This window comes from Corvus kubaryi, unplaced genomic scaffold, assembly GCF_017639235.1.
Source record: "Corvus kubaryi isolate FWS band 111438036 unplaced genomic scaffold, C.kubaryi_AGA036_p1.0 37028, whole genome shotgun sequence".
Taxonomy (NCBI): Eukaryota; Metazoa; Chordata; class Aves; order Passeriformes; family Corvidae; genus Corvus; species Corvus kubaryi.
The window spans coordinates 259683-285842 of NW_024581013.1; the positions used below are offsets into that span (position 1 = coordinate 259683).

The 26160-nt window shown below is 40.0% G+C and overlaps 1 protein-coding gene across 1 annotated transcript in view; it reads right to left on the reverse strand.

Annotated features, from left to right (window-relative positions):
• The window catches only part of MCC (MCC regulator of WNT signaling pathway), a 187224-nt gene that overhangs the window by 41029 nt on the left and 120035 nt on the right, over window positions 1-26160 (reverse strand). Inside the window, 4 exon segments of the mRNA XM_042020618.1 lie at window positions 3461-3667; window positions 8314-8477; window positions 13034-13170; window positions 20497-20639. Coding sequence (XP_041876552.1) covers window positions 3461-3667; window positions 8314-8477; window positions 13034-13170; window positions 20497-20639 — 651 coding nt within the window.

Below are 26160 nucleotides of genomic sequence, written 5' to 3' on the forward strand. Positions count from 1 at the left end.
TTTCCACTGCTCCACAGATTATGTTTTATTTAGGGTCTTAGTTGAAGACAGCTAATGAAATGTTTTTGTTCTGGTCAGTTTGGCAATTTCAGCTGATTTGAAGCAGGTACAGAACAATCCTCACAACTAGAAGCACGGGATTAACCGAACAAGCTGACATATGGCTCATGCAGAGAACAGACTTAACAGACTTCCAGCGCTGGAACTGCCTTTTCACTTCAGACTTAGTTCTTCAGAACAGCCTCAAGGAAGCCTGAATGCTGCCCACATCTGCTGCTTCTTATGCTAACCAGCTCCTTCAGACTGTGCTGAGGTACCACTCATCTGGCAACTTTCACAGGCAGTAACTAAAAAACCCACAATTTTTACTTTGCAGTCACAATGGAATTTATATGCTGTTTCACAGCTGCTCATTTGAATCCCCTGCTGAATACATGGGCTTTTGTGTAAGAACACAAATAGTACCTTTTCTTCTACTACTTAAGCCTGTTACTCTATACAGCAGTTGTAAATAGTGCTGACCTGATTACAACCGTATTCTCACATAATAACAATATTAATCCCACAAACTGGTACAGAAGTTCCCCACCATCTTATCTGTATTACTGGACTCAGGATTATGGTCAGCTATGTGTAAGCAGTTTCTAGGGCACTGACCAGCCCGGACCTAAGCAGATTTTATTTTCAATGCAGCAATGTAATACAGAGGTAAAATAAACCTCTGCACTATGAAATTAGCTGTTACATTGCAGACAACCTACAGAAGTAAGCAATTACCTCATTCACTAATGACCTGTGGGAAACAAACCTGAATGTATGTTGTTTCTTAGCTTCTGTTCCAGAGAGCAGTTCAATCTGTTAACTGAGTGCAGTAAATACCTAATTAAATTAAATCTCCAACAAGCCTGAGAAAAAATGTATTGAAAGCACTCTGCTTGATTATGGGCATTGGTCTGAAGAAACAGACCTATTGATCTGGTCAACTTCAAGCTTGTTCACCCAATTTAATTTGAGAAAGACAGTAACTAAATTTTAGTTGAACCTCCTTTCCCACTCTCCAGGGAAATAATTTGAAGTGACTCTTGAGTTCAGATGGCATAGAGAAAATATTTCATAGGTCACAGAAAACATTTATTTTGTTGCCAGTATGGACATGAAGCTACATTAAAAATGCAAATACGGTCTCCAGTGCAACAATTACATAGTGTGCAGACAGGGTCATATGTCATGAACTAGCTTCTCTGGTGGGGGCAATAAATCAGTTGTTCTGCATAAGGATCATATTAATTACCAGATTTCAGTAAAGTCCTCTGTAGCTGCAAACAACTGAAACAAGTTGATGACCTTGATTCTGTTTCCACCAGAGGTGCTTCCATAATAGAGAACTGGCACTGCTGGCAGCCAGACAAAACATAGCAGAATTGTGAAAAGATGCTAAAGCTGGCTCTAGCATTATTGCAGCTGTGTTAATCTGGCTTTTTCTGCTTTCCTTCGGATACAATCCTAATATAATGATCCTGGTTTTAACAGGTCGTATATTATACAAACATAACTTTAATATTTTAAAGCTCCATTTAGAAAGTAGTTAGTCGGTAGCCTTACTCCTTACTGTTTCTTCAGAACCACGATCTTCTTGCCTCTTAGACACTTCACAGTCTAACTTCTGGCCTCATATAGCCACAAGTGGTTCATATTAATCTGTTCTTGCTCCAGTTTTGTCCCTAAGTTTAGAGGGCCATTACTCCCATCTTTATTTTATTTCTCTAGCACTTGTAAAGAGAAAACAAACTAAGATTTTATTTTGCCATGCTGAACAGGACAAGTCCCTTCTCCACAGATAATGCCCATTTCTCTGACCATTGTGTACATCATTTTCTGCCAAATTAAACTGCATCTTTACATGCATAAAAGATAAGAATGACATATAACATTCCAGATCAGATCTTGCTACTCTTTATACAGTTTTTCCAGTCTCTACTGGTACCTCATCGAACTGAATTTGCCACCATGGCTCAGCCATGCTGATCCCTGAGGGTACAACACCAACTCTCTCCCCTTTTCTGTTTCTGAACTGAGGAGCTGTCAGCATAAATTCTTGTGACCATTCTTTCAAGCCCCTTAGCTTGCATGCCATACTTCTCAAAACATGAATCTTTTTCTGTGCTCAAGGTCAGCTATCTTTTTCTTGTTGGGTATCTAGGTATTGATCTGTATCACCTGTAGTGTCAATATCTGCATTCGTGTAAGCAAATTTCTCAAGCACACGCTTCTATTTTCTGCCTGCTTGTGTTGGTGTCCACCCCCTCAATTTGGCAACAATCCAGCCAGTCCACCAATGCTACTTCTGTAGCTCAAGGGGTAGTATTGCCTCCGCTAAAAAAAATTGTCACTATAAAATCAGTCCAAAAATTCCAGGACTGAAAACAGCCTATGGTATATAATAAGACAAAAATTTACAAAGGAAAAGTTGAAGTGGTCTTGCTTTATACAATAGGACATTACTATTCTTGCCTCATCACACATGCCTTTTTAGTGTTAGGAGAGGATAGACAGTTTTGAAAAGGTAATTTGTGGCTTCTTATCTGAAGACTGGAAATCTCACACAATGCAGGTTCACACTAAAATGGCACCGTCACTGCAGAACAGTGTTGGTTTAGAACACCAAAAAAACCTCATCTGCTGCCAGTTGGTAAAGAGTGATACTTGCAATAATTTACCATGATATGGTGGTCTGACTTGTCATTCAGACTGAACATGAACCCTAAACTGCCTGTTTCAAAAACAAAGATACTTCATATCTAGCCAAAACTCAGCAAATTTAACAGGTACAAAGTTAACAGATTTTAAAAGTAACTGAGATTGAGGTCACATTCTCTTGGATCTTTCATCTTTTTTTGTGAACAAATTTCTCCCCCCCTTTTTTTTTTTACTTTGGACTCCACACAAAGCACAAAACCTTCATCTGACCTTAAAGCATCATAAAATGTAGATAGGGAAGCAGGACATGGCTGGAACTACTTATTGTTCAGTGGGTGAATTATTACCCACTGACAGGAGTCCTGGTCTTTTTCTTTCTCCTAGTCACAAACTGAATTCCCATCAAAAAACAAAGAAATATTTGTTGTTTACAGGAAAAAAGAGCCTCATAGGAAAGTTCACTAGACGAACATCTGCTTTCTCTATAGCCAAGCTACATATGCTTCCTTGAAGATGAATATCAGTTTTTCTGTTAACACACAATTTCTGAAATCAGGTTGTTGTGCACGTTGGCTGTTTGTCACACACTCTTTTTCAATTATGTTCAGTTCTGTCCTAATTTTGTCATTTGTATAGCCCAGCTTTGGAAAAACAAAAAGCCCTACAGCCAGCACAGGAAGTGAGATTAAAGAGAAGCCTGTTCTGGTGACAAAATCACACAGGCTGGAGGAAGAAGGCGGCATCATCTGTGCAGCAGCCTTACCCTTCTACGCAGTCTGTCCCTCTCTTCACGGACAGCGTTCATGGTGGCCTTGGTCCTGTTGAGCTCCTCCTCTTTGCTGCACAGCATGGCTGTGAGGCTCTCATTCTCTTCCCGCAGGCCAGCCAGCTCCTTCTCCCACCGAGACCTCTCCTCAGACAGGTTTGGATAAAGGTCACGTCCCAGCACACCCTCTATCTCCTCCACGGTCTGCAAAAACAGAGTCATCAACAAACAGAAAGGAGCAAAGACAATTGAGCAGGACTAATGGGTAGATGGGACAGAAATACGTGTTAACAGGCAACTCTACACACTTATATATATACACTCCTAGCCTCTCAACACCATTTGTTTGTTTCTTTTGTTTGCCAAGTAATAGCAAACAAAATTATTACTTATTTTCTTTGACAGTTTGACCATTTCATTAAAACATTTCATACTGACAAACACCAAAAAAGACAAATACACGCAAATAAAACATGTCACCTGTGAATGCCAGCAATCCTGGTAGTTTAATCTTGGAATACTTTAGAACAAATTAATGACTGCTTGTCATGGGCAAGCACTGTATTTATTGTTTCCCTGCTGAGTAACAGGCAGAAATGAGCAGCCTGTGAATGTGCATGGCATGGGGCCTTATTTATTGCTAGACCAATGCCAGAAAAGGGCAAGGAAAAGAGTGGGAGAGGATTAAAAGAGGGCTCTTCTTTCCCATGTCCCTGAGTATGTTCTTTCCTTGAGGTGACAGCAAAATAAAAGAAAGAACTCTGGCCTTGGCTAGGCTTACAGGGGATGTTACAGCCTTTCCAGTGCCTAAAAAAAGGGTGGGTTTCTCTGGGACACAATGACATTCAGCACTTCCCGTCCCACCTCTGTGCTCAGAGCTGCGCCTTGTAGGCACTGTTTGGTATGAGGGATATTAAGGAACTTCCAGTGGGTGAAACTAAACTACAAGCACCCACCAGCAGCAAGGGAATACTGCCATGCCTGAACTGACTGTCAGACTGGCCACCCAACATCCTGAAACACATCGTAACACTCAACATGCAGTTTGGAATCTACTACCCAGTCTGCGCTGTGCCTGTGTTCCGTTTCTTCAGCTATGGAAGATACCTGCAACAAGCAAAACCACTCCAAATGTTGCCCATAAGCTTTTGAATCTCCCTGGAGAGCAGTGTGTATTAAAATGATTGGAAGAAACATGGAAAACAAAAGAATATTTGACATCACTGGCAATGCAGAAAGTTTCATTTCACTGCCTAATAAAAAAAAAAAGTTATAGCTAAAGCCTATACTTTTACATCTAATATGGAAGAGAACTCATGCACCAACGTTAATAATAATCTATTTAATTGTTTTATTCAAAAGAACATTTACATCCTGATGGGTCCCTTCCAATTCAGCATATTCTATGAACCTCTGATTCTCTATATAACAAAAATTGCTACCTTGTTTATTTCTTTAAATTGGGAGGGACCAAAAGAACCAACTAGAGTACAGCTGAAAATTACAAACCTAGTTAGAGGCACAACTTTTTTTTTTCTGCAAGAAATCTTCCCAGTGTTTTCAGCACCCTGTGACTTTGAGGTATCAATGAAATTTTATTATTTGTTCAGTTTATCCTTTTGAGTTGTATTTCATGTCTCTCTTACATAAAACTGCAATACATCTAGACCCACAATTATGAAACACTATTGACAGAGTATCTACACTGTAATTCTGCTTACAGATTTGATAGGAAACTGAAATGACTTTTCTGAAAAAGCAGAGCCTTGCAGCATCTCTGAGATGAAAGAAGCCACAGCTCTCCCTTGTATTAGCTTCACTTGGACCCATAGGTCTGAAATTATGCCAAGGTAAATTATTTCAACACAGCATGAGGATGAGTTCAAGTTCTGAATAAGCACAGGGTGGTTAATCACATGATGTAAAGAGAAGCTCTGTAATGGCAGGAGCATTCTCTTTTGAGGATGCCAGCTTTATTTTAAACAGTGCCTCTTTGTTGCTGATTTCTTCTCTCCCTTCTTCCCTCCGCCACCCATCTGAACTTCCCCTGCTGTTTTCTCACCCCTGTAATGCGAAGTTCTGCCGCTGCCTCCTTCCTCCTTATTCCCCATGCTCCAGTGTTGCTATTTTCCCAACCCCTCCCCTTCCTAAGCCACTGCTTCTCCTCAGAGCACTACTACTACAGCAATTCTCTGGAGTCCAATATGCTACCAACCATCCTCTATGGAAAATGAAACATAAACACTGTACATAGATACAGCTGTGTAAAATAACGTTGATTAGTTTTCTTCAAAGCAGCATTACAGAGCAGTTTTATCTGATGTGTTGCTGCACAGCAGATAATTCAGGTATAATTTCAAAGAGTGTGGGATTGAATGATAATGTTGTGTTCCGAGCACAGGGCAACAGGATGTCATATCATGGTAATTCCAGTCTTGTCTCTGACACTGCCATCAGTGCTCTCTGCCTTATTTTCTTTAAAAGAAGTGTTGTGTTACAGACATGGTATCAGATTAAATCAGCAAGTATCAGGTTTAAAAGAACCAAAAAGCAGTACTTCTTCAAATGGTGTAACTCAATGGCAGAATTTACTCCTAAGAGAATTTATGGAAGCCAAAAATTTAGACAGGTTTTAAAACACAGTAGATATAAATAAGGAAGAAAACTCCATCCATTACAATTAAACACAAAGACATCATCTTTGGTTCAAGTCCCTGCAGACCCACTTTGCTGGAAGCACCTTTGAAGGAAGGGGAAGAACATACTATGCATGTCACTTTTGATGCTGTCTTTCCATTAGCATCTGCCACTAGGCAGATGGACTTTTGGTCCAACCCAGTACAGCTGTTCTCACGTTCTAAATGTTTCATGCTTGGAAGTATTTACAGCTTTTTTAATCAGAAAAATTTTAGTGGTTAGGTATCTGTTACTGCTGTGTTCTCCAAAATAAATGAAACATTAACCAGATTATTTTGTGTAAATTTTCTTAAAGGATGCTTTTGTAACTGTTCAGTTTGAAAGACAATCTGATAAATTTAATTTCAAGGTCTTTTCAGTTTTTGTGGGACAGAAACAATTGAGTTAGCCAGGGTCACATGATTTGTATAAAAAAGCAAAAAAAAAAAAAATCAGCAGCAACTGCATTAAAAGGAACCTAGTGAAATTTAACCACCAAAGCTGAAGGATTTAAACCACTTAAATGCATTAGTCTGCTGGTGAAGAAAGAAGTCAATAGTCAAGGCAAAAGATAGTCAGAATATTTCAGGTTTCCAATTCACGATTCCACCCACTTAAAAAATCTCTCCGTTTTTTCTCTGAGGAAACAGGAAAGCAGAAATGACCTGCAGTGGAATGGTAGAGAGAGGCTCTACATGTAGGTTTTGCTATATTAAACACATCTCACTTCAGATACCTCTGTGGGCCTCACACAGGCTCATCTCTACCTATTTCCCAGAATCCACAGTCTCTCTTTTGGCGAACAGTGACTTCTGAAAACAGTTAACCCTAAAACTCCAAATAGTACTTGGCAACATTCAAAGCACTGGTCCTAATCCTCTGAGATATTCAAATAAACTGCTTTAATACTGATCCCAAGAGACCAGAAGTCAAATATACACACATTCTTCAAATTACTACTCAACATTAATTTCTTTATATTTTGTTGTATTTCTCAGACACCTCCAGGTACAGAAGGAACTTCTCCCAGTAGTAAGACAAAGGGCTGTCAAAGCCATCTAGAGTGGTCACAGACCTCCCCACTTGTAGAGCAAACTGTCAATACAATTTTTCTTGTATAAATGAGTCACTGACACCTTTCCACCTGACACAAAAAACTTTCTCATGTTTTCCCCTGTATATAGGAAGATTCTCTGTGGCTCCCTTGCTTTCAGGCTCTGAATTGCAATGCCTTTTGTTACACGTGCCACGAAACATCCCTTTCCTTGTTCTGTTACATTCACAATAAATGCAACACATACAGATAGCACTTGAATTATTTGTTCTGAGTCTGAGTTATCTCATTTGAGCAAATGCACAACAAATGCTTTGTGTTAAATTAGCTTTTGTTGTGGTTTAGGAGTGGTGCTCCCCCATTTAGTGTTCCCACTGAAACTCCAAACCACGCCCTGCTCACTCACTCTCCAATCCCCTATGGTGGGATGGAAAGGGAAATCAGAGGTACAAAAGGCAAAGATCAGGAGTTGAGATAAGAACTATTTACTGGAAACGGGAATGAGGTAAGAAAGTGAACAGTAACAGCAAAAATACTAATAATGGAGTGTACAAGAAGTGTACAATTTGAAGAAGAGCTCTCACCCCCAAGAATACACAACCAGGAAGGGACCCCTTCCCCTCTTCCTGGAAAATGAGGGATACAAGATAACCTGGCCATGCCCCCTCCTGGCTACTGCAAAAATTAACCCACTCCTGGCTGGAACTAGGACGGCTTTAGATTTCAAGACAGCCAAATCACAACCTAGGCATACACATGGTGTTTTCACTCACTGGTCAATGATTACCTGTAGGACCTTGGGCAGGTGACAACTTGTTTGCTGGACAAGCAAACTTGCTTAAGAAAGTAAATTAAATGTTGAGTATCCCCACTTCTCTTATCTTTGAAAAGAGCGTAAGACAAATATATTTCTGTTTTGAGGTCAAAGTAGCTCCTCCTGGACCGTAGAAGGTGTAGAACAGGTGTGCTGCTACTTACCAAACACACAGTGTGAACACGAGTTGACTCCTGTGAAGAAGTACTTTTAACACCTTTGAAAGCGAAGTGTGATTACTGCAGAAGTGACCAGGTGTCTGAGTCAATGAGCACACAGCATTTTAGAGCCTAATGTTACCATTACCTTAATGGCTAAATCACAGTGTTCGCTGGCAGTAGTGAGTTGCTCAATGTGTCTGTCCACTTCTGCCACCGATAAACTGCAGCTGCTTTTCTTCCTCCCACAGACAACATTTTCCAGACCTGTCAGCACTCTCTGCAGTTCTGAATTCAAGTCACTACAGTTATCTAAAAGAAAGCAAAACAAAACAAAACAAACATCGTAGCAATTAGTGACTCAGTGAAAAAACAAACCCTAACCCGGAAGCGCCTGCTGCAGAACAGCCAGGACTGGATACTGTTCAAAGAATGTCCTTGCACTCTGCCACTTCTTCCTCGACAACTGATAGGCTTAAAAACCATAATCACATCAACTGAAATAATGAGCTACCTCTCATCCAACAAATAACAGCCCCACAGCTTATCTCAAGTGTTCATTCTTTCTTCAAAACCCCCTCTTTTCTGAAGAACATTTTAAGATATTACATGCTTACATTCTGTGACATTTCTTTATGTTGTTCTTTTGGTCATTTAAGGCCGACTATCCTGATTTTGTTAATGTCATATCTTTGTCTCTGTAAAAACATTTTTCTGTCTGGTACATTCAGTGATGTTTTAACTTGATGTTTTTCAGAGGAATTTTTGTGGTTGTACTTAGGTTCTGCCTAAAAAATCATGGTGTTTACAGAAATGATCCCTACCAACTATCTTAGAGCCTGTGTTTTATCTTAATAGCTAGTCCTTCAAATGAAACTGCAGAATATTCAGGGATCATAACACCACAGCTTGTTATGTCCCATACTACAGCCATATTACCAGCTTGTACAACAAAGTTATTTTAATTATAAACTATCACAGAGAATTATTTCCTTTCCTGTCTTTAGGCAAACCTCTTCTAGCGCTCACTGCCATAGCATCCTCCACCTATCTGAAAACAAGTGGGTCTCTGTAGCTTGCTAGCTCACTTCAAAAATTATTTTTGTTTTTCTTAGGTTCACCTCTGGTGATGAACAGTGGCAGTTCCTAAGGCAGACGTGTGGCAGAATTCACCCCTGTGCTGTCTCCTGGATGTGCCAGTCAGTATTTCTGGCTCGCTAGGTAAGAACTGGCAGTAGCTACCCACAGCAGAGCACACAAGGGGTGCACTATGAGGCGGCAGCAGAGCCACAGCTCCTCTATCCCACTAAGAACAGTGGCAGGCATTCTTGGTGGAAGTTGTGATTCCTGTACTGCCACTGTAAGAGCCTCACCATGGTCAGAATTTTGTGGTAGCCTCGCAGCTGTGAGGCACTTTTGTAGGCACTAAAGCAGTGCATTGAACTGGGTCTGAATTTTAACAGACACGAGTCACCGGATTATTGCAGACTGCCTTGAAATCTCCCTATGCAAGGGAAGACTGAGAGCTGCTGGATGAAGGAATGACAGGAAAAGAAGTAAAAAACTGCAAACTCATTATCGTAACTCTAACTCCACCGCCTAATACACATAAACACAAACCTACTGCTGACCAAACAGAAGAGTTTAGAATGATGTTACAACATTGCATGAAAAATTTGAATGGTCAACATATAAAAGTTTTTTCTGGGAAGTCATTCCACTAATTCCTGATTAACAGCCACCCATGTGTTATAGTAACACAAAAAAATGCCCTTTATAATAATACCACCACTCACTCACAAGCAGGATATAGCAAGCAGTATGCTTACTTGTAAAAACCTTGTGTTTTGTTTTTTTCCATGACATCTTCTGTAATGAACATTTTGTATTTTTAAACAACCTTCACAAGACCTTGTCTGCTGGGATTTGTTTCAACTGTGACATTTCCCCCATAAAATAAGTGGTTTACAATGTGAGAACCCCATTTCTGACAGAAAACCATCACAGCCCAATCACAAGCTCTGCAAGACGCACTGGAGAGCGTTCACAGTTCTAACTCTAGGTGTTTTATTGCCTGTAGCAATAACAGAGCAACAGATCCACACGCATTAATGTGTCATGAGGTATTACTGGTTTTACTAAGTCACTGATGCTCACTCCATTAGGGCAGTAAGCAAGTCATGCACATGGGTTATACAGCATGGTTTTTTATCCCCATATACCTGTATCTAGCAGGACTTAAAATTATACATATTCCTGTATCTATATGTGTGTGTGTGAAATTTATTTTCATAGCAATATGGAAATAACACCCAAAAACGACAGTCTATGGATAGAAGGAAAATATGGAAACAATGCAGGAATCCCTACACATAACATTCTTATTTTGTCCATTGCTATCTGTAAGTCCCACCCTTAAGGAAAAGGAAGCACCCAAGATTTGCAGCTTCTTGTGGTCAAAGGAATGACGGAAGTCAGAGGATCCACGAAAGCTCATAAATACACACCTGGCATGGAAATTGGGTCAGGTTAGGCCCTGACCTACTATATAAGCACATGGCAGCGGCTTCTGGATAAAGTGGGAAAGTGAAGAGAGAGAAGGAGACGGGCGAGAGACACAGAGAAGAAGAGAGAAGAACCCAGTCCTGGCTCTGGTATGGTCCAGCTGTTCAGGGCGCTGGGCTGCACATGCACAAGCACACTGGGCTGCGTGGAGGTACCTGTTTATAGGTAAGTTTTCCCTGCTCTGGAGATAGGTGACACTGAACCATGCCATAAATCAAATCCCTCCAGATGGGAGAGAATTTTCTAAAAGTCCTTGCAAGGAGTTTCAAAGATAAACTGAGACTTTTGCTGGAGTTTCAATGCTGCCGGATAGTTGTTTATTAAGTCTTATCAGAGGAACAGAGCCACCAGCGTGACCCAGGTACAGATAGAACACAGAAAGCAGGAGTGAAGTCTAATTGTCAAGATTTACACAGCCTTTTAAAGATAATTTAACCAATAGTCATTAAAAATGTATATTATTTTCACTTTCCTACCAATTATTCAGTAACACGGGCAGGAACTGCAGAATTCTCTATCCAGTCATTCCAAACTACTTTTACTGCAGAATATGGAGTAGTAGAAGAAGGAGAAGAAGGTTTAAAGAACAACCACAGCCCTCCATTTTGATATTTTTTACTCTTATCTATTTACTACAAAGAGAAGCCCAACACCTCTAAATTTTCACCCTGTGACAATCTTACATAGTAGTCTATCACCTAATTCACACCACTGTATTTTCTAGTTCTTGTCTGATCGTTGGTAGTTTTTCCCAAGGTTTGAAGCTAAAACAGTGTTGTTCAGGGGGGTAAGAACCCTTAAAAACAGGCAGAGGAATATTCTCGGCACTCTGGGTTCCTACAATAGGTTCCTCACTTTCTATGCAAATTAGTTATCCTGGGCAATCTGTTCTTTCAGACCTTTCTAGAAATGGTTGGGAGGGCTTCTGGGGTCTTAGGTGGTCAGGATTCCCCTCTACAGCCCATGCCCACTTTTCAGCCTCATCCTTGCACTTGCTGTGTGCTGTGTTGTGCTTAACTAAACAAGGACATCTGTCCCTGAAAAGTGCTGCCTGTACCTCTGCATGGCTCCCTTCTCCAGCTACATCCTGTTCCTCCTCACAGCATGTTATTATCAACAATCCTTCGCTGTTACTACCAACAATCCTTGGCTGGCTCCAGAGCTATCTGTCTGTTGGTTTTTGAGGCAGACACATCTGCCCCCTTATCTTCTAGGTCTCTACATTGTACATCATTCTATTGCTGTGTTTTTCATTGTTAGACCAAACTTAAACAGACAACTTGCTGTTTATGTCCACAAACCCTGGTTCAGCTCCACTTCATGAAGACAAAATAAATACTGAAAAGCGAATTTGTTTTTGGTTTTTTTTTTTCTTCTGGGTAAGAAGAAAATTAGGGAAAAAAAAGTTCTCATACTAGAATCTGTTCAAGTAGGAACTTAACAGTAAACATTAACATTTTTGAGTAAAACATTAATTTTCTATAACTATAAAAGCTTCTATTAAGTATTTTGAATTCCCTAGGTCAGACACTTTGTAGTCACATTATTAATACTGTTGTACCGATGTTTCTAGAAATCACAAACATGTAAATACAGATGTGCTGTTGCAGGTCTTGCATTTATGAACAATATAGTCCAGAAAACAGGAATAGTGTCCTGAAGAGAATTCTGGAAATCTGTCATAGTGAGGATTACACCAGAATTCTGCTAGGAAGGTCTGCTTCTGGAGAAATGGAGGCTCAGGGGAGACCTTACCGCTCTCTACCACTACCTGAGAGGTTGCAGTGAGGTGAGGGTTGGACTCTTTTCGCAGCTAAAAAGTGACCAGACAAGAGCAAACAGCCTCAAGCTGCACCAGGGGAGGTTTAAATTGTAGATTAGAAAAAACATGTTCATGGACAGGGCTGTAAAGCATTGGATTAGACTGCCTAGGGGAATTCTGGAATCACCATCCCTGAAAGTGTTCACCCAACCATGTGGATACTGCACCTGAGGACATGGTTTAATGGTGAACTTGGTGGCAGTGCTGGGTTGATGGCTGGACTCAATGATCTCAGAGATATTTTCCCAAACTTAACCATTATATGATTCTACAATCAAGGCAGAGAGGTTACTTCACATGTAAGTTCACAGTTGTGTACAAGCTCAGCATCAATTGTGATTAATTCATTTAATTACATTAATGTAATTAAATTAAGCCTACATTAATTCATTTCCTCACCAAATGCTCAGATTTTCATTTCAAAAGCTATGATACCTTTTTGCTGTGGAAAGGCATCAATTCTGCTGAGAACACAACTCACCCACGTCTGCAGTGACCATGGTGGACTGGTTCTCTGGCACTGAGACAGAGTTCTGGTCCATGCTGCGTGAATCTTCATTCACCTCCTGCTGGCTTTGGCTCAGCTCCGACCGCAGCTCTGAGTACTCATCCTCCTCCCTGGCAGAGAGAGCAAAGGCAGAAATTAAATCCTCTGAGGAAATGTGCATCTTCATGACACGCATTTCAGACTCCTTAAGCTGAGCAACAGGATCCAATTCACACAAGTGTTTTGTCCAGTCAGTAGAGATGACTTTACACCCTTCACTGCAAAGCAACTGTGCCATGTCCATAACACCCACTTGCAGCTGCCAGTGCCTGGTTTCCATTTCTTTATTCCCAACTTCATTATTTCTCCTGGCCACTGAAGAAGGAAGCAATGGGTGGAACTGAGTGTTAGCAAGGATGTGTGCAAGGACATTCATTGCTCTGCAGTGACTCCCCAGCTGGTAATTCACACAAATCAGCACAAGTGGCTTTGATCCCAAAGTGGATTAGAAGTAACTGGTTTTGGTCTGTTTCTCAGTTCAAGGATGTCACCGTCTCATGTGCAAAGCAAGCATGCACATGCTTGTACCTGCACATGTAAATCACAATGTTCTTGGAGACTGGTAGGTTTTTTAATTTCTCCTCCCAAAAGAGAGAGGAACAGATAAGCAAGTATTGCACTGAACTGCTGAAGTTAGTGGAAAAGAAAAAGCCTCAGTTACCTAGGTTTTAATTTATTTGTCAAGCTGGTTCAACTAAAATAACTGAGGACACAGAATACTTTAGCTAAAGCTAATGAGCTTAAAAATTAGGGCTTTTCCCTTCTGTCTCCACACAAAGAGTTCAAAGCACTGGGAAAGAAGATAAGTAAATGAATAATAGCTTTGCTTTAGAACATTTGTAAACACTTTTCTTTTGATCCATTTGCTGATTTGACTCAATTTTTTTTTTTTACTTTTGTAGTGACTGTCTTAACATTAAAGTATCTATTTTAAACACTGGAAAAACACCAGTTTATCCAGGCGCAGGGCCCCTCTGATAGAAAACAAACAGCCATCATTTTGTTGCTCACTAGATCACATGCAGAGATTAATTTTGCTGCAGATTCAGCAGAAAAGTGTGAGAATGGAACTGTCTGGCTTTGGAAAAAATGAGAAACAGCAAAGACCTATCTGGGGATCTGCATCTGGGAGGGTAATCTGTAATGTTAGGTCTGCTGTGTGTGTGCAACACAGTGACGAGAGCTTCTTGCAGGATTCAGCCTGGAGGTGTGTCTCAATTTGTCAGGGAAAATAGCAGACAAAGTGGCCCATACATACAGGTATCAATGACAGAAGTAAAGTCTGCTTTCAGAGCTGCAGAGGTGACAACTTAGAAACCTCAATAAAACTCAAAAAAGGACTTCCAGCTTGCTTGCCAAGCAGGGTTTCCCAAGGTACCAAGACATTATTTCTACCATGCTCTTCTAGCCCTCACATTTGCTTCAGTGCAAAGAAAATGTCACCTTAGCAGAAGCACTTAGTGACCACTATTACTAAACAAAATGCAGGCCAGCTGCTTAACACTGAGATTTACATCAAAGAAAGGTCTTTGAGGTACCATGCAATACCTGTTTAAGACAGTGTTAGAACAGAATAATGAATAGCAGGAGTTTAAACAGTGTAAGGAAGACACATAAACGTCAGTTAATGTTCCATGAACCAGTTTGTTATTAGCCACCAAAAAAGCCACTAGTAATTAGCTTTAGACAAAAACAATTACCAAGCACTCAAACAGTTGTAGTTTCTCATCTGAAGGTAACTGATTTTTTTCATTTATGAAACAATTAGTCCTACATTTTTAAAACCTGAATTACCTCCACAAATGGATAAGAAGCTCTATTGGCCCTAAAGCAACAGCACACACAATAATGATTTCTCATCACTCTTCTTTGGGCTCTTCTTGCATGGATTTTTCTGTTCCAAATACAACACAGCCTCATCTAGCTGGCACTTGTTCTGGGTTTCTCAGTTTAAGTGCCCCTCACTATCTTGGGGCAGTTGAAAAGTATGTCACGTAGCAGGACTCACACCCTTCTGATGACTCAAGCCAGAAGTCAATTTCCAAATGAATTAATGCTTTTAAAATCTGTCCAGAAAGATCAGAAACCCACTTCTGATAAAATGGCAGCCAGGTCCACCACCAGCCCAACTGGGCACAGACTGAGGGCAAGAATAAGGTGGAATTCAAGGGCAGTGATACATCACAAATATAAATTCTGCCTTTAAAACTGATGCTGGCAGTAACAAAAGATTGCTTGAGATTTTCCTTTCCCCAAAACAGAAGGAAGAGTCCTCCAGTGGCACTGGAAATGCAAGGTGCACGACAGCTGACAATGATCAGCCACTGGACTCCTGCCACACCACCCAGAAGGTGAAGGCACTGCAACTTCCTTATTGCTGCCATCAGTGACCGCCTGGTTGTAAAAAGCAGGCTTCTGTTTTGTTATGGGCCCTGATGATCCCACTTGCTGGAATGTCATGGTGACTTGGGGGCAGTTAAAACCAGATCAAGCCATTCTAGACACAGAGGGCATGGGATAAACATTGGAGGAAAAAACCCGTGGGTTTCAGGTACTTCTGCACTAATATCTTTCTTCATGACCAGGTGCAACCAAGGATCAGAGTGCTGCACAGACACTGAGAAAAACTTGTTAAAACACTGAGCAAAATGGCACATTTTTCAGCATCCTTTCACACCACAGAACATTGGCAAGGTGTGCGTTCTGTTCATGGCCGCAAACAGTCAGTAGCTTTGTACTCCAGGTGCCAGCAGTTTTTCATCATTTTACTTAAATAACTATAAAACCCTCTAAGACCATCAAATAGAAAATACTACAGGTGTGTGTGCACCAAGATTGACTGCACTCTGTGTACAAACACTTGAGGTCCCTCTGAACTAGTTCATTGTGAACAAATAGTGACACACTTGAGACAGCATGGAAATTAATCACTGAGGGCAAGTGAAGCTGGGCACTGTGTGCTGAACCAACATTACCACACCCACATTGCCACTTGAACTGAATCCAGTATGTGCTTACTTCCAACTAGCCCATATTTAGAAGCTAGAATTAGACCTCCAGGTCACTGTTTAAAAGTGACTGTAAGTGCCATGTGCTATTTCTTGTGATGTCTCTTCACTACCCCTCTTCTCCATTAACTTCCAACACTTCCTAAATGTATTGTCTGAACAAATAATTTTACAGTAATGGGTTATAAGCTTCTTGACAACTGTTTCAAGTAATCCTTAGCAGGCACTAACACTGAACAGAGTATATTTCTGTCTGGTATTGTTATAGCTGCACACTATTTTTAGAATTGCAGAGATGTACCCAAACAGCCACTGGTTTAGAGCTAAAAGCAATTAGACATCTCTCTTTTCTTTTTCTTGAACCTCAATCTGACATCTAAGAAAAACTGTCAGTCACATGCTGAAGTTACAGTTGATTTTGACAGCCAAAGAAATGATTAAGAAAAAAAAAGAGTCAAGTTTGAATGAATCTAAGGCAATACTAAAAACTTCTGAAGTCAGAAATATTCACCCTAAATGTAGACATAATTACATTTTAGTACCCTACTGTATAATTTCTAAATGCTTTTCGTGCTTCAGAGTTACTGGGTATACCCTTTATGTCCAAGTATTTACAATATAACTCTGACTGGGAAGATCCATTTGATTGGTTTTCCTATCTTCTAAGTTGTACACACTTTGAGAGAAAATTGCAGTAGGCATGCACCTTGTCAAAGGACAGAGAACCTTGGCAACACAGAAGCTCATATACTTGCACGTGAGTATTTGAGTATTGGAACTCACTTTTTTCATCTTTTTTTTTTTTTTTTGAGGTGCTTCCAAACCAGCTGGGCTATCCAGTGCACCAGCAGTAGGGAGATGAGACAATTGCAGATGAATGCTGGCTTGCTACCCCCAAGCATGGTGAAGTAATTTTCCTCTGGGAATGCTGGAAGTATGTAATGCAAGAGCTGCAGCTAAATTCATGGGGCCACACACATGGAAAACTTGTTGTACCCAAGAAATGGCTAGCAAACCTAGAAAAATCCAGTAAACTTCTAAAAATATTCCTGTAACACTACTGCTACTGGGATCAGCATATCAGACACACCTGGGAAGAGACACATGCACTGACATGTGACTTAAGTTCTCTCCTTTCCCAAAAAAGCTGTGGCTGCCCCATTCCTGGAAGCATCCAAGGCCAAGCTGGACGGGGCCCTGAGCCACCTGGTCTTGCGGAAAGTGTCCCTCCCCGTGGCAGGGGGCTGGAACTAGATGGTCTTTAAAGTACCTTCCAACCCAAACCATGCCATGATTCTAGAGCTGGCATTACTAAGCCACATTACACTTCTAAATGCTGACACTGCAAAGGCAGAAAACCCCCAACATACCAAAAACCAGAGACAAAAGTTCTCAGAATGGAGAATATTAACCAACTTATACAGCCTGCCAACACTCCTCCTAAAACTGTTGCAACACCTTATTTAGATTTAAACACGGTATCTGCTTACTTTCTGTCCTACTTTCTGAGGGTACTGTTCACATTCACACAAAGATAATACAATTTAAAGAGGATAATCAAACACCTTCCATGAAATAACTGGTTTCTTCTAATTGTTTCCGAAATATTTTTGGGTTTAAGAACTATAAAGAATGTCATAGTGATGCCATGATGATTTTTTACCTTTTCTTTTATACCCCTTTTATACCTTTTTTCCAACTTCTGTATTCTCAGTGCTTTTTGCCTACATTCTTGGACTTGTTTGTTCAGCTAGGAGACTGAACATTTTAGAAGCTTCATAGTTAGGGATCAGTGTGCCCCAGACGCCAAGGTCCTCTCCAGAACACATTTTGTAAACTGAGATAGAACCATCCAGGGGAAGGTTCCTTGTGGGGGGAGCTCATTTGAGCCTCTCATTGGGGAATTGTTGATAGATCTGCTAAATGCTATACCAGATCTTTTGTGTGGTAGGCATTGCGGTGGGCATTGAGGTGCACTCGACCTGGATGTGTGCACCTAAGGGTCCTTATAATAAATACCAAGGTAAAATCCCTTTTTCCCTTCTACCTGTGTTTGACTCTTGATTTTAAGACCAGGAAAAGGCATCAATAGAGTAGAGGTACATGAAGCTACATGTTAATTTATTTTTACAATCTAAAATCAATATGTGAAAAAACTCAAGAGTTGCTGTATCAGCACTGGGGAAACATTCATCTGTTATGCAATTAATGTAAACTCTGCTTCCAGAAAGACAGCCCAAATTTTGTGACAAGTAAAGCCTCTGCTCAGTACTACCTGCAGGTTTCAAAGAGACAAAACAAAATTAAAATCCTTCTGTTTTAGAGGAAAGTATAATTGCTGAGGCTCCAGCAGGGCCATGCTCCCAGAACACTTTCTCTTAGGACTGTTCTGTTCGAGCTCCCGGCATCAACAGTCCCCAGAGCCAAAGGTGGAGTGCTGTGAGTCACAGCTGCTCCAGCAAGGACAGCAACTGCACCGGCCTTGCTCTGTGGGATGCACAGACAGCTTCTCAAGAATGACACGTGGATCTCAGACTGGATTCACAGAAAGTGGTACATCAGTTTTCCTTCTTTCACTTGGCTTTACAAACCCCGTGGAATCCCTTCAGTTGCCATTTTTAGGATGGATATTACTCCTCTGGTCCCCAAACACCAAATTATTGGCCTGCCAAAGAAAACAAGCTATTTCCATCATTGAAGGAAATAAAAAGAGCCACTAACTTAACAAACAGGTTTTGTTTTTATTAATAAAACCAAAACAAATAAAACCAGATGAGGCATTCCAGCTGTCTGAGCAAAACAAGCTCTCATATGACTGAATTAAACTGGAGGGGCATGACAGTGGTGTGGCACCTGTTGCAGAAGTATTTTTCTAATGCCTTTAAAGGCCAGAACCCCCCCAAAAGGACAGAAAAATTGCATTTTTCATGAGAAGCAACATGTACATCTCATCAGGCTTGGTTTTCACACCTCACCTTCCTGTGCATCTTGCAGCTGACTCATTTATGGACATGGTTAAACATTCAGAGTATCCACCTGATTCCAGTATTTTGTAATTGAACACCACCTGGCATTTGCTTTGCCACGAGGACTCCAAACACACCATTTTTATGAATTCTGTGTAATATTTTTCTTAAATGTCATAGAGCTTTTCTGTCACTCAAGGAAAAAAAACAATCAGTGCAGCTCTCATGCTTTCTCAGATTTTGCTTTTCAACTGGTCTTTTCAAAAGACAAATGAAAAGTTTGTCTGCAGAGGTGTCAAGCATAAATGAACAAGGGAGTCATTGGGATTTTTTCAGAGAAGTACTACCAGCAGAGAAAATACCTGAAAAATCTCACCACAACCATGGTTATGATCATCTCATAGGCAACAATATTTATGTTCTTAAATAACATGAACATGTGATTCTAACACTCCTTTAGTAGTGATAAATATATGTGATGATATTCCCTCTTATTTATGGTACACCAGTCTTCTTTTTGCATACTAATATTTTCATGAAAGATTAAGTGAGTAGTAGCAACAACATTGCCTTGTGCTAGCAGAAATATTTACAAGGAAGAAGAAATGAAGCAATTACCAAAAAAAGTGCAGCTAACAGATAAAGGAAAACCGAAAATTGGCTACATGGCTAGAGCACCATGTTAACATTACCCACAAATGCATCAAATCTATCTTGATATTGTCTAGAAAATCCACTGATTCTGGCATATAGTTGCATCCTCACTAGATAAACTTTTAAGAAATTCCTTCTGCATTCTAGACCAAGTTTTCTACATTGAAAATAATACGTAAAAAAAACAAGTGAGGAAAAATGTTTCCGTGGAGTCAAATGTAAAGTCTGTTTTAACACAGTTACAACCTGGTGTAATATCCCAAAATTTGCTGCTCCAGAAACAGGCAACAACATCATTTGTACCATTGTGTTTTGTCAAAAAAGTCAGCACAAGAAGAGGCAAAACCTATTGACATCTATTTGAGCTATATCTCTCCCACAAATGATTTCATTTAGGTGATCTACAGGAGGCCACAAAATAAAGTTAAAAGCAGAGGTTCAGGTCGGGTGTCTTCACCTTCCTTTACACACCACTGCTGTCACTTACATGGCACCCTGGCACATTACAAAAGGGAATATTTAGATGTCACAGTGCATGTTTTGCAGTGCTTGTCAGGTTTTGCAAAGTGTAGCTTTGCCAGAGAGAACGTAGCACTTCTCGGGTGCTTGGGATGATACGCTGCAGAGCACACACCTTAATTAAGGGCAGCTATTTAGTACCTGTCATGACAAGCCTTAAAGTCGTCATCGTATTACATTTAGAGTATAATTCACACCATGTCTTGCACCAGTCTCGCCCTGGCCCAGAATTTCCAGGAAGCTGCCGTACCTTATTGTTGCTCCCTGCAGTCGGTTGATTTTCTTGTTGAGCTCCGCAATGATGCTGTGCAGCTCCGTGATCCGCTCCTCGTAGCGCAGCGTTGTTCGCTCCTGCACATCTTCATGCTCTCTCATCAAGTGGGACTGCTCACACTGAAGCAGAGAAGGAAGAAAACAGAAAGGGCATTATGGACAACAACAGGGAGATCTGGCACGAGGCACAAGTGTGCAGCACTATCATCTTCTTACTCACCAAACCAACAATGCCTTAGCAAGAGAAAAGGACAGATGTAAAACACCGACAGGTACACAAAGGTAGATAGTTACATAGTTGAGGAACTGACAGACTATGCAGTGTACTTTTATTATTTTGTCTGTCTTCCTAAAGAGCAGAAGTTGCTGTTGCTGCTTGAAAAAAACCCACCAGTTGCATCTCAAAATAGCTATAAATATACAATCTTTGAATCCTAGGATCTTCCCAATGTGGTCTGAATTAGAACAAATCCTATAGCAGAAACCACACTATTATAAAGTAATCACAGTTTGAGGTTGTAACTTCTTCTCTAGTGTAAGTTACTACTTTTACTAACCCTTAGAGATAATACAGCTTATTTTTATTATGTTCATACTCTCCAAAAAATCTTATGATTTGAACAATTACAGAGCTACATGACTGCTTGTTATTTATACATGTCACAAAATCCTTTTTCCTTCCCACAGATTTTTAAATGTAGTCTCCCTGGCTTACTCTTCAGGCCAGCAAACAGTCTATTTCAATTACAGCAAACCATTACAAACCACTGCAATTACAAACCAGCAGTGCATGCTGATTGAAGTTTGCTTGGCAGTGGCTGGCAAGAGTAAGGCTTCTAACATTTTGCTTCTGACCCCCTTCAGTCAAGCCTCCTTGCAATCACACAATGCTGAGTACTATGCTGTCAAAAAAAGAAAATTCACAAGCCATTTAAGAGTATAAAACCCACACTCCTTAAATGATGACATGCAATGTAGATTCCTAGCATTTCTAAGGGCCAAAATTAATGGTAATGTTGGAGGTCCTCCAAAATTCCTGAATCAACCCCATTTTTTCAAATCAAGTAAACACTCTAATACAAGCTAACTCCCTAAACCCTTTGCCACAAATAATAATAATATACCCAAAGTAGTAGATGTGCCAGAATTTTCATAATTTGCTCCCATATTTTTGGCCGCTTCCATTCACAGCTTGAGAACATCATCTACATAAAAGACTGCTTGAAAATTAAAATTTACATTGAGCTTCAATAACATTTTTATTTTGAACTTTAAATACAATTTATTCCACAGTTTTTAACTTCCATGAATATGCACACTGAGAAGTAGCCCAGACATCAGAGTACTCTTCCACAGACTACAACAAAATAGTTTCTCCCATCTGCTGTAGTAAAAACCACTTTCACCTACACTAAGAAAAACAGATCATATCATCACACTGCAGAAGAGAGCAAACGGACACATTTCAGAAGACTGATAATGTTCACCGCACTTGTAAGACTTCATGTTGGCAACTGATACGGCTGTACATGTATATTACAATGACTCTTTGTTATAGGATCATTCCACAACTTATTTCTCACATTTCCACATCTTTATCTTTCTGAAGAACTACCATAGCTTTCAAAGTGCAGAAATAACACAGAGAAAATGCTTCACAAAAGCTCTAGAGCAGATTTAGGGGCAATAAAGAGTTGCTTCTTCAGCCTTTCTAAACCTAAATTTCCTCAGACACACATATATGCCCACAAACGCTACCTCAGCATTATCCAGATCAATCTGTTATGTGCACTGGTGGGTTTTTTAAACCAAAGGGATGTTTCAGATAGAGTGTATAGTAATTGTTTCCAGACAATAAATAAAACCCCTATCACAACGATTTTTGTCTTTCTAAGCTATCCACTGAAAAGCAGAATTTGTTTATCTTGACTGAAGATATATGGTCTTTTGCTAATGGATCTCAGCCACATTACGACTTGATTTCTGTTTTCTCCAGCCATTTCTCAGTCATCATTTTTCAGGATAACATCGTTCAGTGACAGATGTACTTTGTGAACAACCAGCAGTCTGGCAATATAAGACAACAGCTTCACATTTGATTTTTTAAAAGAGCTCTTGAATTATCTTAGGTAAAAGCAACTGGAAAAGGCCAAAAGGAAACCTCTGTGAAAGAAAGGGCATGATGCTAAGGACTGCTCTCTCTTGGAGGAGGGGAACAGTATTACATCTCCTACATTCTGGTTATCCATGACAAGCCTCAAGTGAAAATGGCAAAAGCATCCAAGCAATGGAAGCATGATTCAATATGAATCCCAAAATGCAGCAATGGAAAATTCTTCTGGTTATTCAGGATTGCTCTTTATTATAGAACATTTATCTGAAAATTTAGAAAGGAATAGAAACAAATGCATGTTTTCCTACCCACTGCTGAAGTTTTTCTCTGGGATACTGTGACTGTTCACCACCCTCCTTAGTTTCTTTATGCTTTGAGTCTCAGAACAGCGATCTACCACCAATCCCTACTTCCTTCCAAGGTGTACACACTCAGCTCTTACAATTTATTTGCATGTCAGTCACACAATAAATACCTTATACCCTTTTCCTCATCTCTCTTTCAGCCTCATACTTGAGAGCTTCAGCCTCCAAACCCTTAAGAGGTCTAATTCTATGAGAAAGCAAACACAGGGATAACCTACTGAGAGGCTGCAAAAGATGAGCATTGTTGGGGTCAGGAGAGAAGTTTCCAGCACAGTTCTCACTCTAAGTTGAGAACTCTTGGCTGGTTTTTGGTACAGATTAAAAAGGTTATTTCATTTACAATATAAATTAACAATGGTTCGAAACACCACTGTCTGATCCCTTGATGCTGGGAAACAACAATAAGAGCAAGAAGTGTATGAGGGAGAAGGAGGATAAGAGAAAACATTTTAATTCAAGCTTATTGTCTGAACAGATGATTCTATTGCCTGTTAACGTACACAAATTCCTAGCGAAAGAAACACTAACAATGTGTTAAATTATTTTAACCTTTATATTAAATTTGAAGTGTTCAATCAGAGCACAAAAAAAAAAGACCTACTGGCAGCAGTGCTCATTGAGAGATGCCCCAGTGCCTCAGGTCCTGCAGAGACAAACACTGACTGTGGTGTTACTCACGAAGAACACAAGTCATCACCTGAACAAGCCGCAGTCATAAACCTGTCTAACAGGATTACAGAAGCTAAAAACCTTTGCTCAACTAATACAGTGTTTTAATTTGAGGGGAGTGGCAGATTTAAAAGCGGCAATCCATTAATCTAAATTTAAGTATAAAAACAAGTCTATTGTGCTAAATTCTCAATCACAAAAGCATGCATGGTCAGAATTAATTGTTCTGTGGTACGTTCTATACTTAATGTGGAAGATGTATATAAGCACACAGAATTAATCCATGTCAGATAGAGACATCACACAGTAGAACAAGTAATTTCAACGTTCATCTGAACACCACACATTTCTACTTCAAGTTTCTCTGTTAAATGAGAAACTGAAGCCTTCCTGTGAAGTTCACATGTTCTTACATGTCTACAGAGAGTGTTTCTGTTCTTGTATGTCTACAGAGCGTTGGTTTTACTCTTCTCTTAAACTCTGCTGTTGCTCCCTATATTCTGAATGATCAAGAGGATGGCAAGGAATTATTACTGCAGTAATGAGACTTACTGCTGTGACACAGGATTAAGAACAATACAGCATATTCTTTGTCTAGAGCTATTATAAAAATCCAAAATAACAATGACTAAGCACAAAGAATGAGAGAGCAGGACAATCTTGTGAAAGGAGATGAAATTATAGGAAAAATATAGTATGTGAATGATCTCTTCTTGCTGTATTTGCTGAAACATTCAGCATGTTATTAAATCCCATGCTCAATCACAAAACTGCAGAATTCAATGTCACAGAATATCGGAAATGCCAAGAATGTTGATGGATTAGAAAGAAGATTATATAAATCCATGGAGGATAGGACCATAGAGGACTATAAAATGCGATGTGGCCTCCTGCTCACAGATGTTGGCGGAAAGGTGGTGGAGTACGAAGGAGGATAATTCTCTATGTGCAGTTCTTATGCTCTCCCTTCAGACTCCCACTGTTTATCAAAGCCAGGATGCTGTGCCACATAGAGCCAGTAGAAAGCACTACAATTCTCATAATCACAGAAACATTTCTGGAAGAAGACATTAGTTGTGGTTGACCAGTGTTTTACAGCAAATTTCATTCGAGAGATCACTTTACTGCCAAATTGTACACTGACAAAACACAGAGATCTGCTGTGTTACTGAAAAAATAAAAGCATGTAGAGAAATGCTATAGCTGGTCTCCAGAGGCTGCAGATTTGGAAGTGAGTATGCTACAACAACCACTAATCAATTACATCACAAATCTTAAGCCCAGGCTGTCCAACTAGCTTTCTTCACCATTTGTCATCTATTACTTGAGCTGTGGCTCCCCAAATCATCTCCACTCTGCTAATCACTAATCCTTTCTTCCAAATGCCTCACATGCCTCATGAAATGATGGGAGAGGTATTACCAAAGATGCATTTTAAGAGCTATTTGTTCCAGAGAGCATTTGCTACATCACCTAAAATTAAATGTGCTGCCTTTTTAAGTGCAGTCTCCAGATGCAGAACAGAGATTTAATACTGATCCACTAGCATCTGAATATGGTTATGCAGAACCCCAAACACCTCCTATTTAATTTATGCCTCCTGAACCTCTGATTCACATTAGACAGAGGCTGTAGAGGAAAGAATAATGAACGAATCTCTGTGGAGTGGGAAGAAAAGTCCAAAAACTTATGTTAAGTGGCACCTCTACTTGGAAGTGATGCAGTCAGAAAAAGAAGACAAGGTGCAGTGGTTTCACCAGTGTATGTCTCAGTACTCAAACACTGCCAACACACTCAATATATTAGTTGTGTTTGTTTAATGGTTGAAATTCCATAAGAAAGATTTGTGTTTTATTTAATACACACTAAATTCTATCCTCTTGAGGGCTTTAGAAAAAAATTAACTGAAAAGAGATAAATCAGTAATCCTTTTTAGAAACTGTTCATTAAAAAATACATATTGTTTATCTGAAATCTAGCTACCACCCTGCCTTTCAGATACTCCAGTTTTGTGCTATTCACAGGTCAGGTGGCAGTAATCACTATGTTTGTGCTCACACGGCTCAGTATCAAGTAAAAACCCCCAGCATTACAAACTGAGCACTATATACGCTTGCATCATTGGTAACCCATCAAAGGAAACACCAAACAATCTTGTGCTAACAGAGTACACGTTAATTTGGATTAAGTACTGATCCTTAATCCCAGTCACCAGCAATGTAGATCCGCCACTGTATGGGAGCACCTATAGGGCACTCTTCACTGGCTTAGAGATAATATATGTATTTTTAGATAAAGACCCAGAAAAAAAATAAAACACTAACAAAAACCTGTGGTTAGCACCAGACCCTCCAGAGTTATAAATAACAACAAAGTCAGTGCAGTCATGCAGCATGATGTGGATCATTTGGATACAGTGAATCCATGTGGGAGTTTAATGATTGCCAAATGCAGCCTCATATCAAACTGTAAGCCAGAAAGAGGACTCTATCCC